General features: G+C 39.0%; 2 protein-coding genes across 2 annotated transcripts; one reads left to right on the top strand and one right to left on the bottom strand.

Moving 5' to 3' along the window:
* The first annotated feature begins 533 nt into the window (after positions 1-533).
* Positions 534-8,698, top strand: wsb2 (WD repeat and SOCS box containing 2). Its single transcript, XM_044196560.1, has 9 exons — positions 534-783; positions 985-1,153; positions 2,397-2,599; positions 2,683-2,814; positions 4,113-4,213; positions 5,489-5,685; positions 6,600-6,689; positions 6,790-6,906; positions 7,704-8,698. Exons 1-9 carry the CDS (start codon positions 744-746, stop codon positions 7,912-7,914), a joined length of 1,260 nt encoding a protein of 419 aa, XP_044052495.1. The 5' UTR covers positions 534-743; the 3' UTR covers positions 7,915-8,698.
* rfc5 (replication factor C (activator 1) 5) lies at positions 6,162-14,268 on the bottom strand. Its single transcript, XM_044196561.1, has 11 exons — positions 14,093-14,268; positions 13,368-13,432; positions 12,766-12,902; positions 12,565-12,644; positions 12,348-12,421; positions 11,189-11,348; positions 10,549-10,630; positions 10,235-10,364; positions 9,705-9,782; positions 9,235-9,289; positions 6,162-9,074 (listed from the first exon to the last, which is right to left on the bottom strand). Exons 1-11 carry the CDS (start codon positions 14,137-14,139, stop codon positions 8,975-8,977), a joined length of 1,008 nt encoding a protein of 335 aa, XP_044052496.1. The 5' UTR covers positions 14,140-14,268; the 3' UTR covers positions 6,162-8,974.
* Between the last annotated feature and the right edge of the window lie 426 nt (positions 14,269-14,694).

The following is a 14,694-nucleotide window of genomic DNA, read 5'->3' as shown; positions in this document are numbered from 1 at the left end:
TAAATCTGGTTTGAAAGGTAAATAATAAAGGTTAAAATAATCTAACCTGCTGGAAATTAAAGGACATACTTGGACACCAATCCTTTTTTTTTTTAGCTATATTTTAAAAATGGTAGTGTGCAGCCTTTGTTATTGGTTTGATGTGGCTGTTGGAAGATAATTCTCCATGATCACACCAAGGTCTTTGACTTGGTTTCTCGTTTTCAAAGTCAGAAAGTTGAGATATAAAATCAAGTTAAACTAATGTTGTGAGAAATATTTAAAGTATGTTTTGGGAATCTTTCTCTGTAGTTCAGTCTGACATTTTGACACATTTTGACAGCACTTTAAAAAAAAAATTGGGATCTTGGCAAGAATACAAAATAATGTTCTTGATTTGTAATTCCATTAATCACGTGTTCAAATGTCATTATCATCAGTGGGATTGTTAACATAGGCCTATATTATAATTGAATGAGGGGAGGTGTGGCATGTCTTGGTGAGGTTACGTAATAAAAGAAAAACGTGACTACGTTGGGCAACATTGTAGCCAATGGTACAAAGTGACTCAGACAACAGGAAATCAGCTGAACAATTAGTTTCTCACTCGCACATTTTTCACATAGCAAACAGTGCATCACAGGAGAAAGAAGGTCCCAGCTCTCTCCGGACATAAACGCGTATTCTGCCGTATTTCAAATGGACGGTTGGACTCAAAGAGTCAGGAAGTCAGAGATAAAGCGAAGAATGTGAAGAGGGAAACAATGTGCACCACAGAAAACAACGCGGAATTACTGCCAACATGTAAGTCGCATTACTAATATCCGAGCTCGGTCATGTTGTCATCGCAGCGCTGCGTAACCAGGCAGCGGTGTCTGGAGAAACCTCCAGAGAAAACGGTCGAACCGAGCGGGGGGAGGTGGTTAAGTAAATAATGTTGTCAGTGTCGGTGAAGCATGAATCTGTCAGCCGTTGAATTTATGTTGCCTTTCCGCCCCCCTCCAGCCTCGGACCCGGCTCTTATCCTGGAGCTAAAGACCAGGCGCCCTCCGTCCTTGGAGGGCCGGGCGGGATGTGAGACCTGGAGCGTGGACTTCTCCCCGGACGGAGCCTGGTTCGCCTGGTCGATGGGACACGGGATCGTCTGGGTGGTCGCCTGGCCTCTCGACTCCGAGTAGGTTTAACCTGTCCATTTAATCCACGCGTGATGCATTCAGGTCTGTCTTGTGTTAAAAAAGGGTAACATGGTGGCTGTTTTTCGTGTGAGAAATCAAGCCACGTTGGGATAGAACAATCATTAATGCATGCTTGACTTAATTATTCAAATACCTATTACAACTAAAAGTAAAAAATGAAAATATAACCATAGAATAATACCTTTAGCTTTGCATAATACGTACAGCAAAAAAATCAATCACAAAACTGCCCTGTTTGTCTTGATTGTTGGAGACGCTGATGAAAACTGGCATTGTGAAATTAAATGGTCAGTGGGGGAAAATGTCATTGTGCAAGAGAAACAGACTTGGCAAAGAAGACATTTTGAAATAAAAACTGCTGGAATGAAAGCAATAAACTGCTATTGTGAAAAGAATAAGAATTTATTGGATTATTTCACAATTTCATAACTGTATTACATATTTTGTTTGTATTTATCCATGGAATTATTTATTTCAAGTGTCTCTGGGTCTCCATACCATATGCTCTGTGCTTCCCCCCCTTAAAACATCTCATTTTGATAGCTGTACCTTTAACAGGTCTGTGATTTTACCAGAAATACACCTCACAGTGCCCAGAAAGGATTTCCTTTTCCTTTCAGCTTCCTGTGTTCACTAGGTTGGAAAAATTGAATATCGGTGCCAATATGATACCTGCATTTAGGTACCAAATATGAAAACAATACCTTTTAGATACCTTAATTTAGGGAATCTATAGATTTTAACCCAAATTGCTCCATGCATGGATGTTAAATAAATAAATGTACCTAAATAAAATAGCAGTCTTCAGTAAATAAGTTTCCCGATTTAGAGCAGAACATATATTATCAAAGAACAAGTAAACAAGCAGAAAAATCTGATCGACATTCAATGGCAACTTTTGATACTGGACAATTCTCAGTGCTCCGTACATTTCGGTTGGTACTCAAAAAGTGTTGAGGTTTGATCAGTACGGGGGTAGAACCAGCAGTATTCAGTGAATCAAATCAAATGTGTTATTAGCCCCTTCTCTTTTTCCATTAAAATTAAAAACGTTACAACCTGTATTAACCTCTCTGTTAAGTTGTTGTAATTCTGATTGTGACATTTCTAACAGCACTTAAAGGCAGCATCTTTTCCAGCTCACCAATTCCAGCTTCACAACGCCTACATGAGAGTTTTTTTTTATGGTGTCTGCATACACGATGCTCTTCTCACCCACAGAGACAGTCAGAATGGAGAGACCGACCGAGGAGACAAGAGCTTCAGTTGCGGTCATCCAGTGTGGGGCCTCGCCTTCGGACCCAGACCTCCAACATCAGCTGCAGCGGTGCGCCAAGCTAAAACAACACCAAAAGGGAGCAAAAGCCTGCTTCTGGCCACAGGCTTGGAGAACGGGGTGATCAAAATCTGGAATGTGTTAACAGGTGAGATTTCTGCTGGTGAGGATTTTTCGGATATGACGAGTCTGTTGTAGCTGATTTTTGAAATTCTTTTCATGCGTTTTCAGGTGATGCTGTATTTGATCTCCATGGCCACGAAGGCGTTGTGAGGGACCTGGTCTTCCCTCAGAACGGGACCCTCACACTCGTATCGTCCTCTCGGGACAAGACTTTGAGGATTTGGGACCTGGCTCAGAAAGGTATGTGCAGTTTTGTACTGTAATTTTAATAACTGATGTGAAGTCCAGACTCATCACTGCTTCAACAACTAAATCCTTGAGACAATCACAAGTCTTTTTCAAGTTTCCAAAGGAGTAATATTTTCACCTCCTCTTGTGATAACATCATTTTAAGTGGTGTTCATAAATAATCCTTACTGATATGACTCAAGTGTTTACTTATCAAAATGCAATGCAAACATACTGTTTCATAGTTAAATAGTTTAAGGAGCAGTTGTTTACATTCAGGGTGGATATTACTGAAGAGCCGTTACATCATGAGATATTGTCTGCTTTTATTAGTTTTATGCTTGGTTGGTTTTGTTTAATTTAATTGTTTGTTGAACTTGTCTGTACATTTGCATGTTTAACCTATAAACTACCAAATGTGTAGACCATTTCCCATAGCATATCAAATGTTTTTATATTGATGCCCAGTATAAGGAAAAGTTGTCAAAGTTTTGTCAAAGTAACATCATCAGGCTGTTTGTTTAAAAAAAAAAAAAAAAAAAAACCCTCAATTTTATTTTTTGGTGTGTTCATACACATGAGGGAAAAATCTGACATTTAAGACTTGACATTTAGCTTCTGTAAAGCAATCTTATGATTTGACAAATTTAAGATTAGGTCCACCTTGCCTTTTCCAGAGCTGCCAACTGCATCTCTCAGCTTTAAGGCCTTCAAGAATGAAGCTCAAATCTGTAGTATGCATGAAGCTACTAGTGTCACATTATACATTTATGGTTAGCATGTTTCCCATATTACTTGTGCAGACAACATTGCTCATAAATGCGAGGCTTTTTGGCAGCTGGCTGAATTGTCAAATGTCGGAGCATCCTTGAACGCACCTACATTGAACTGTCCCTGCTGGAACATTAAAGCCATTAAATGCTCACTGTGAGGTATTACCAGCTGGTTTCATGGCTCTGCAAACTGAATTTCACACTGTATTGATATTGACTGAAACCAGTGGCTGCCCGGAATGTTGGAAATCTGTCATGGTATGCATTGATAATTAGTGGGCAATAAGCATCTGATGTGTGCAATTTCAGTTTTTAGTTGAATATTTTTCTGCTTCTTTCTGTGTATTTATCACTTCGCCTCTGTGTTTTGTCACTGCGCAGTCCAACTATTAAACCTTCTGTTCGGATGGAAGAGGTTAAAGCAAACAAATGTTCATGTTTACACACTTCAGGAACTGATAATGTACAAGGTTTTTTTTTTTTTTTGTATCCAGTGATGTTTTTGTAGTGCGTCTCATTCTATTCTGTCTATTATAGGTAAAAAGGTGCAGGTGCTCTCTGGCCATAAAGACTGGATCAGCTGCTGCAGCGTATCATCAGATTGCAGCATGATTGCGTCTGTCGGCAGATTTGACAGAGTGAGTTATATTATTAGAAATATGTTTTATATGTTTTGTATTCAAGGCAAAGCCAGACATTGCAACACAGAAACACAAAAATACACATTACTGTAGATCCTGAAGGACATTATTTTATATATACTTGTTTTTTTGCATGTGTTGTTTTTATGTATTTACAGATTTTTTTAATCTGTGTATTTAAAACTACAATATTTCAAAGTGCACAAAGTCTCCCAAGCTGACAGAACAAAGCTCCCTTTTATCCTCCTGATTGATGGTTTTTAATCTAGATTCTCTTCATCAGTTTAGGAAATCTTTATCAGTTCTCTGCCAAATCTGTGAATTTAAAAACATTTTCCATCACTAACCATAACTGTGCAAATATTCAGCATCTCAGTTCAGGGGAACGGGACACTCTTTTCTGTTGCATGGTGTGATTTTAGGCTGACAGGAAGGGGCTTTTTCTTTTTTTTTTCTTTTTTTTACATAATCCTGCATCAAGTTAATTTTTCAAGGACACTGGAATGATTATTTACTGAAGGCAGAGTATTTTCTAACTCAAGGGTTTTCCTCGCTAATCTTTTACCTGTGCAAATATTCATGGAGAATTTCAGCGTTTACAGGCTTCTGTTCACAAGCCTGTTTTTTCTGATCGTTAGAGCAGCATTTCCTTTTGTTAGCTAATAGTTTTGGAACATTATATTTGAATCAGCAGTTACATTTATTCACTGATTTTTGACAGGCAAGGATGAAACTGAAGGTCCAGGTGGGTTTAACTAAGACATTTGTTTCCAGCACAGTTTGCTTGTTGTGCGTTTGGCCAAGTCTGTCGCTCCCGAGCATGCAGTAATGTGGTTATCTTCATCTGCTCCCGTTTAGTTGCTGTAAGACTGACAGAAAGTTTAGCATTTTGATTCTTTGTTCTCTTCGTTTGGAGACATTTGGATCACCGGGGAGCTCTTCCCACTCCTGTCAAACTGCTAATTTGTCATGTTCTCATTTGCAAAGAAAAGCAGACAGCTTAACATTGTGTAACACCCGACTCGAAGATCACAGTCACACGTTTAAACGGTTTGCTGCGTGCTCCAGCATGTCCTATTGACATTCACTGAGTCAGTACATCACTGAGAATCAAATCATTAGATTTTCTAGCATTGCAACTTCTGCAATAATTGCCAGAGGGCAGAATAACTGAGCCCTGACTAAACCTACATGAATTATTCCAAATTTAAAAACAGGACTTACAGCGAGGTATAAAGACTCATTAACCCTTCATGATTTTACCTTCATCAGATGGTGTGTCTGTGGAGTCTGCGGTCATATACGTTCATGAGGAACCTGACAGGAGGGACCCATAAGACCCTGTACCTCCTGTCTTCCTGTGACTTCTCTCCTGACGGGGCACTGCTCGCCACCGCAGCCTTCAGTGGCTCCAGCTGGTGGATCGACCTCTGGGACCCATACACTGCAGAGAAGCTGGCCACTCTGGTGTAAGTTTACACTCAGTTTTCAGTCTCAAAATGTACTGACAATTTGGTACTGTAAATGAAAGGCATGTGTATTCCTAAAACTCATATTCTGAGCCTTCACATTGGTGGCAAATGCATCTTAGACTCTATGACACTTTTTCAGGCAAGGCAATAAATAGTATCTCAAGTTTCAAATGAAAACACCTTGACTTTGCTCCAATAAATTTGATTTGGAGTTTTATTTTTTATGCCGGTTTTCACCAGGAAGGTGTATCCTACACTGTCACAATCACCGTTTACATCTGATGTATTACCTGAAACTATGTCCTGGTGCAACATGTTTTTGTATCTCATTCTTGTTTAGCGTTTGCATATAATGTGAAATTTAACATTCAAGCAAAAAGTTTACAAAAGCACGCACATCCAAATGCGATTAAATACTATCTGCTGCATCGAAGTACATGTGAAAAACGGAAAAACAGAGTCTGCACGCTAGATAATTCTCCCATGAACATTTATTAGTATACCACCATTTGACGTTTCGGGTGCAAGCCCTTCCTCAGACAAGAAAGAAACGCAGAGACACACCTTAAACTTGGTAATTTCTTGTCCAAAGAGGTCTCCTCACAGGTCATGTGATTACACAATGGTGAACCAAAAAGAAATCCATAAAATAGTGAACCCATTTGCATGTAAGTGCAATTAATATGTTCAATATGTTCTAAACCACCTAAATATACCATAACAGAATCATCAGGTACATTCAGATGAGAAACAAATATACCCAGCACATTAGTAAAGCATATAATGCATAGAAAAATGCACAATAAAGTCCCCACAAAATAAGTCATATGTTTAACATTCAAGTCATGAACATTAAGGATGTCTGACTATGGCTACTCAGTCAGGGGCAATATCATTTCTTTTATCCGCAGTGACTACTTCGAGGATTACGGCCAAAACCAAATCTCAGCATTACAGTTCTCCCCCAACGGTTTGCACTTGGCGATCGTGACTGACGACAGGTGAGTAGTTTATCAGTTCCATCTCATAAATCTTTAATATTATGTCATCATGTAAATGTTTCTGGATGAAATGATTTCAGCAGACGTGTTGTGTTTGCAGAGCTCTTCGGATCTGGGAGCCGGGAAATAAAGGGATGGTGATGCAGACGAAAGCGGACCGAGACTCTAATGGACTCTGCTGCAACTACCATCCACGAGGGGGAGTGGTCGCCACAGGGTAAAAATCCTCAAGTGTTTATCACAATTTATTATTTGAATATAAAACTGATACTGCTTGAAAGGTAGCTGTAGAAATGTTGTAGCTGGTGGAGGTTGGTGGCTGAGTTCTTCACAGCAGTCAGAACGGATGTGAATTGTGACTCAGTTTCTTAAACCACACCTGCAGCCTAACCCGCTCCCTGCTGGCCATTTGTATGCTGAACAGACAATTAAATGATGATGAATCCATTTATCAAATGTATTATTCAGTTATTAATTCATGAAGGAAAAATACCAAACATTTGCTGGTTCCAGCTTCACAAATGTAGGGATTTGCAGCCTTTTCAGTTTCTAATTGTAAAGTGAATCTTTTGGATGGCTGGTCAGACAAAACACGCAAATAAAAATAAAAAACAAAAACACATTCATCAAGCTGACAACACACATGCAGCCTACAGAAATGAACTGTAAATACAGAAACATACAGTGTTTCCTATTAGTTCTCGTTTTATTTTTCTATTCAACTGAAATTTTTGTTGCTTTTGTTTAAAATGTTTTTACAGTAGCTCAAATACTGCAACTATTTACAGTGCACACACTTTAACTATCTCTTCGACAGCTTTCATTTCTAACTCTTAAACCCCTATTCAACATCTCACATGCAAATACATTTTAACCTGTTTACAGTGTTTTCACCTGCAATGTTCAGCGTAAGCAAGATAAATCCTTTTCTAGTTTGTGTTTTCTGAAGTTGCAGTGCATTAAGCCTTCTTGGCCACCATACAGCTGTAACACTAACCATACCCCTTGTGACAGAACCAGAGACGGCCACGTGAGGTTCTGGAGGGCACCCAGGACGGTGCCCAGCCTGCGCCACCTGTGCCGATCCATCCTGCGCCACTCTGTCTCCACACACCAGATGGAGCCGCTGCCCCTCCCCAAGAGGATCCTCGAGTACCTCACCTACAGAAACATCCCTGACCACCTCAATACGTGCTGCTCCTCAGATGAAGAGTGGGAAGGTTAAATAGCACTATTAACACAATGCAACAACTGACAACTACAGCAAGTGATTAAGCAATGCCTAATAATAATAATAAAATGCCTTTTTCGTTTGACGAGATGCTTGATTTAGCACAGGAAGCATCTCATTGTAATCTACTTTAGTTGCAACATTACTATAGTAAGGACTTCATTTATTGCAGTACTACTGTAAGATGAGCATAAACTCAGTGTTCACATGCTTGATTTAGCACAATTAGCACAATTTTATACTTTTAATTTATTGTGTAAATATCAAATGTATATGTATTTCTAATTCCTGTGTTTAACTTCATAAGATGCAAATGCACTACTACTGTAACAGCACATGTTGATTGTTAATATAACAAACTGAACTTCTAGGAAATAGTTTTATTAAAGTTTTATTAAGCAGATGTACACCAAGACGTGTTCTTACACAGGTGTATATGGTGTTGTGTTCTGTAACATAATGGCATGTTGTTTGACATTTAAATTTTTTTTTTTTACCTCATCGTCTATTTTCAGTGAAATAATAGTCGACAATAAGTTGATCCTGCACTGTAACTAAATTTACAGTTTTCCAAGTCCATATTTTAAGTGCCCAAAGGATAGACCCTGTTTGGGTCCAATCACAAACGACTGTCTTCCATTTTGCTCAGTTTGTATGCAGATGTGAGTGACTCAGATAGCTGCTAGCATTTGTGTTTGTGCATCAACTCTGATTGCAGTGGACACTTAAGGACATCTGCTTTCTCTCTAAATAAAGATAGTTAGGTCATTTTGATGAATTTTGACTGATCTCTCAGTGAAATCATCTGTTTGGTTGAAAAGAAAATCTACCTATTCTCTTCACACACACTCCCAGAAAGGACCTGGGATACAGCGTTTTAGTTACATTGACCAGGACAGCAGAGTAGGAAATGAAAGACCAATTAAATATCGCCTGACTTGTGGTACAAAAAGAAGTGATGGTGGTCACCAAGGAATGGGTGAAAACTTTCTCTCCACCAGCGGTTTGCATTCAAGAGACAGAATTTCGTTGTGGGGTAAAGCAGTTACTGTATCTAAGAGGCCTCGCTGACCACGAGGTCTCTCACTGCCTGGAAAGCTGCAACCATGGAGCTCAGCTGGATCTTCTCATTGGTTCCTGAGGCGAGCCTGTGTCTGAGGAGATGACACACAAATCCAAAAAACTAAGTTTCCCAACATCTGGATGCCTTCATGACATTAACGTGTGACTGTTTACAATAATTTGTATGTGATGTAAGGTTTTCCTTTTTGTTAATATTCGTTTATGAGAGGAAACATGAGTGATCTCACTTACTCAATGTCAGCCAACTTGATGAGCAGACCAATCCGAATAGCTGGAGGAAAGTCCACTTAAGGGGGAAAGTAAAACAAATATTCAGATATTTGTATAGTATCAAAACTTCTGAAAGACTTTGAAGTCGCAAAAGATCATCAACACATACCGACCCTGAAATAAAGCAACCTCGGGGAAAAAAAAACAACAACTTCATATTGAGTTATTCAAGTCAAAATGAAGATCTGGCGGTTCTCCTGCTAGACATCAACTGCAACTGCTAAAGCCAAAAGAGCCAAAAGTCATCTAAATAAAAGAAATATCAAATGCCTGAACCCTAATCACAGAGCAGTATGACTAAACCTACAAGTACAGCACAGGCTATACCAACCACAGCTCAGGTAATTGTTCTTATAGGGAAAACTCTTACTTTGGTTAACAAACTGAAAACACTAACATAATGCCTGGTTTGCCATCTGCAGTGGCCTTACCTCTGTGTATGAGCAGATGAACCTCAGTGAGGATATCATGCAGGGCCAAACCCTTTAAAGTCTTCAGCTGAAGGATTTCTGTGAAGGTGTTAAGGATTTGCAAGAACACAAACTGAACTGGGGTTAGTGGGCGTCTTGTTTTACATTTTGAAAAGTTTAGCCAATCAAATTCCCAAACTTCATATTAAAATCTAATTTTGCTGCAGTTATCAGCCGTTTAAATGTCCAATAGCCCTGTTTGAAATTGAGTTATTACTTGGCAGATTTAATGATCATTTAGCTACAGCCAGCTTCTATCAACCTGACACTAAGTATTATCAGTCGCAAGAAAGACATGCCCTGAATATACTGCAACTTCAGGATGTTTAGCTTTTTCTGAACTGTACAGAATAATACTAAACACACCGGTTCACATTTCACGAGATTGGAAAAAGCGTGTAGGTTATATGGAGTATAAATATCGACCGATTATTCTACAGTAAAGCTTCCTGAGTGAATTATCCTGAAAGACAAGGCAAGCTGAAGGATACGGTTGTACGCTGTGGTGAAGTCTTTGTTGAGCGACCAGTCGAGGATGTTGGCTATATCTGAGCGGAGGGGGTGACCCGTGCAGGTGTACACTGTGTCCTCTGTGACCTTCTCGTACGCCATACTGGTGCTCTGAAATCACAGAGGTGGAATACAGTTAGTACAGCTTACCCTTCTACGATATATAAAAACAAATGTAATTTATTTGTTTTTCAGCTGTTTTAAAACGCAATATGAATTAAAAACACTGAGACTTCGAGAAAACGGCAACACAACACCACAAGGCACAATGATCACAAGGAGCTTTTGGTCGTACCTGCAATATGTTGAGTGATCTTCTCATATCACCTGATGATAAGGTCACAATGGCCTTCATTCCATCTGGAGTTATGTCAATACTGCCACACAAAGATTCCCTCTTTCAATCATCAGTCAGATCAATGTAAAACTAAACTGAGTGACATGTATTATATAGGTAACATAAAAAACCTTTGTATGAATACTGTAAACAAACAACACCGTTGTCTACATCATTGATTGTTTTTTTGGTTTCATGCTAATGGTACTCATAACTACTCCAAGTTTTCTATTTTCCCCATCAACCATATTAATTGTTGTTTTAAATCAACCTTTAACATTTTTTCACAGCAAGAAAACTAATGTTTGGTGAAGTCTGTCCAAATAATAACAGCTCCGTTTTGTTTTGTGCCATTAATCAATTTCTCTCTATGCTGTAAAATAACACGTTTCCTGTGAAACCCAAACCAGAATCATTATTTAGCGATGGTCTCTCTAGTTTTCGGGGAGTAACACATAACAATGAGTGTGGATAAAGTCAAAACAACACACAGCACCTTGAAATCCCCTCTAGATACTCTGATACTGTTTTTACAGTAGATTGAGAAGAAACATTCACACATTCCCCTTCACACACACACACACACACACACACACACCGTTCCTGCTGGACTACATGCTCCAGCCGAGGGATCATCTGGTCCGGGGACAGCGGGCCGAAGCGAAACCTTGTGCAGCGAGACTGCAGGGCCGGGATGATCTTGGACAGGTAATTGCAGATCAGACAGAATCGAGTGTTTTCTGTAAACTTCTCAATCACTGAGACAAAGAGAGAGAGAGAGCAAGTTAGAAATCAGTGTAACTAAGAAATGTGAAAGATGCGTTGCATCCAAGAACCCAAAAGTTAAATGCTATCAGCTGACATGTCTCAGGCTTCTCAAAGGACTCTCATACAACTCACTTTTAAAACCTCCTTTTCCAACTGCTATAGAGACACTTACATTCATCACTACTTGACATTCTTGCTGTCATTATCCACACTTAAAGCACTTTGACCTTCCTACATGCCACTGCTAAGTCACTTCACTAAGAAACTACATGCGTTTGTAAATGTTTACGTGCTGCATCTCGTCTGTTACAAACTGAGCTGACAGTAATGAAAGTAAATTCAACAAATCAACTTACAATCTATCACAAAAGTAGCCACAATTAAATAAAAAATAAAATTAGTTATATAAAATATGTATATGTGGCCTGTTATAAACAAAACAACATTGTTTTTTTCCAACGATATGGAGCAACATTTCTTATAACTTGCTTGGTATCAGCGATAATCTGTAGAAAAGTTGTGAACCCCAATTAGGAAATTTCAGTGGTCAGTTATCAGTACTGCACTTTCAATATTCTTTTGACTAATTGTGCAGCTCTTTCTAAATCTGCAACAAATTGCCTAAATATTCTTTGACTTCTGTCCCCGGAGTAGCTGAATTCAAACACTATATTATACAACTGCACTCGCTGAAAGCACAACCACTTGCAGCTGCAACATTGTACTGAGCAGTGAAATCATTGCTCTATGATCACACAAGCTTATGTTATAAGAAAAAACAGAGGTTAGATGAATTCCACAAAGACAGAAAGTTCCAGTTTAACTCCATCAATCGTTAAAACCAAATCTTCAGATAGCTATTGGTTTGTAAAATGAATATCAGGGTGTACAAGTAGATACGCTGTAATTCACCAGCAGCCAAATTGTCTGGCTGCTCAGTGAGCCCTGTGGCTCACAGTGGGCGACGCCCGGCCGAACAGATGGCTTACCTCGCCGCAATGCATTCTGGGCGTCCTGGGTCATGGCATCGGCCTCGTCCAGTATCACCAACTTGAAGCCTTTCCTGGAGGACAAGAGGGACGGATAAAAAGGCAGCAGTTTAAATAATTCCCCTTGCAGTTATGGGTTGCAGATCAAAGAGCATTAAGAACACGCCTTTCAGAAAAGAAGGTATGTGATGTGTCGTAGATAGATTTTTAGTCTTACTTGAAGATGGTCCTGGTGCTGGCAAAACTCAGAACGGGGCCGCGTACAACATCAATACCTCGGTCATCTGATGCATTTAGCTGCAAAACAAAATTTGTCAAATATCAATATCAAAGAGCCACAAGGTGTCAGGTGCAAAGAGAAACAGAAGCCTTCACATCCCAATAAACCAAACGCTTGTTATGAGGAGTTGTAGTGTACCTCCAACACCATGGAATTGAACTCTTTGTCCTTGTACAGCTGCCTGGCACAGGCGAGGATGGTGGAGGTTTTGCCCGTTCCAGGGGGGCCATAGAACAAGAGATGGGGAAGCTTGTCCTCACTGATAAACCTCTGAACTGAAGAGTTGAAAAACAGTTGTAAAAACAAGGAAATGAAATTAACAGTCTGAATATGATGCAGTCCTTTTGAATGGTACTATTAATTTAAAACATGAGGAAATTTTTAAAACCGGTTGGTTGCGCACTATTAATTATTAACGGCGCTTACAGTACAACTATAATAAACAACAAAGACAAGCGTGCGCAACACTGACAGATAGCAGGGAAAGTTCTCCCTACACAGGTATCTTATACATTTGTAATTCATATGTATGTACTATTTGGTGGCTTCAAGCAATAAATGTGATAAAACATGAAGCAGCAGATTGATTATCCATAAAAGGAAAGAGTTGATTGATGAACCCTGTTGTGCTGAGGATTTAGGGATGATGATGATTATATATATATATATATATATATATATATATATATATATATATTTTTTTTTTTTTTTTTTTTTTTTCTGGCAGTCCACATACTTACTGGTGCTTAGAATATCTTTGTGTGAGATCAGATCATCAAGTTTCTGTGGTCTGTATTTTTCAACCCTGGAAAACGAGCAGAAACACATCTTCCATTGTTATCAATAATAAATACTTCCAATTGCTAAAATGACTAATGTTTGTGACACTTGGAGTAGTTACTCAAAGTACAGCAGAAGTTCACTTTACACAAGTAACCCAAAATAACAACGGATTGGTAACTTGTTAAGCCCGAAAATTATAACAAATTCTCTGTGTACTGGTGTGAAGTGAACTTAATTAAAATGTGTCTATTTTAAAACATCTTAGTTATGGGTTTGGGTGCATTTGCAATACTTTGTGATTAACGTTAGAGACGTCAAATTGTTGGCTTCCACTGTTCAATTCGGCATCTATATTTTGCACCAATATATCAAACAAAATGTCAACTTTATAATAGTTGCTGCAGCGTTTCCGATGAGTCAGTTGGTTCGAGTGGCAACAAGGCGATGCTTGACGCATTAATTAGTTAATTATGTATGCCGAATTACAGAAAAGCTCACATAACTGCTGATTAAATATTCGTTTTACAAGTATGATGAATATCTAACGTTATTTGTAAATACCAGAAAGACTCTACATAATTCCGTGAGCTGCTATCTTGACTCCATAGTAGGCACGTTAGCTAACGTTAGCTAGCACTAACTATTTTAAGCCATCTGTGTTAAACAACGACTTTCAACTCACCATGGTAAGTTTCTGGTCTGTAACGGTGCTTTACTTGTAGAAGCCATGTGTTCTTCAAATGTGAATTTAGCTCCAAGCTGGGTTATTTTTTTAAGTTTTAAGCACTTCCACTAGCTGTTGGTAGCCGTGTTTGGCGCGCTCCACAACAAAACGTGGGTTAACGTCACGGCGTACAACCAATCGGATCACTTTGTGGGCTCCTACGGGCGGGGTCTCGGTGACATGACTGGCCACTGTAAAAGGTGTGTAGAAGATATGAAATGTCAAAGATTTATACTTTAAATAAGCATATACAATACATGCACATATTTCATGTCTACGTTGTAAATACATTTCAGGAACAAATGGATTCTTGAAAATATTTGATATAATGCTGTTAAAATTAAAATGATTAAACCAAGAGTCGGCTCAGTATGCTATTCTATGTCCCTCTCTACCAGGCAGTCTTTACAGCTGGGCTGGACCCAATGCTGGCTCCTTAAAATTCTACACACACTTCTCTAGATTTTACTTCAATTTCAGGAAATGATGCCCATTCATTCCCCTCTTAAATGAACTTTACTCCGCTTTACCTTTATGACCTTTTTCGCATTGCGGTTCTT

This window comes from Siniperca chuatsi, linkage group LG5 (assembly GCF_020085105.1).
Source record: "Siniperca chuatsi isolate FFG_IHB_CAS linkage group LG5, ASM2008510v1, whole genome shotgun sequence".
Lineage (NCBI taxonomy): Eukaryota > Metazoa > Chordata > Actinopteri > Centrarchiformes > Sinipercidae > Siniperca > Siniperca chuatsi.
The sequence above is the reverse complement of the archived record's forward strand: the minus strand, read 5'-3'. Positions and strand labels throughout refer to the sequence as shown.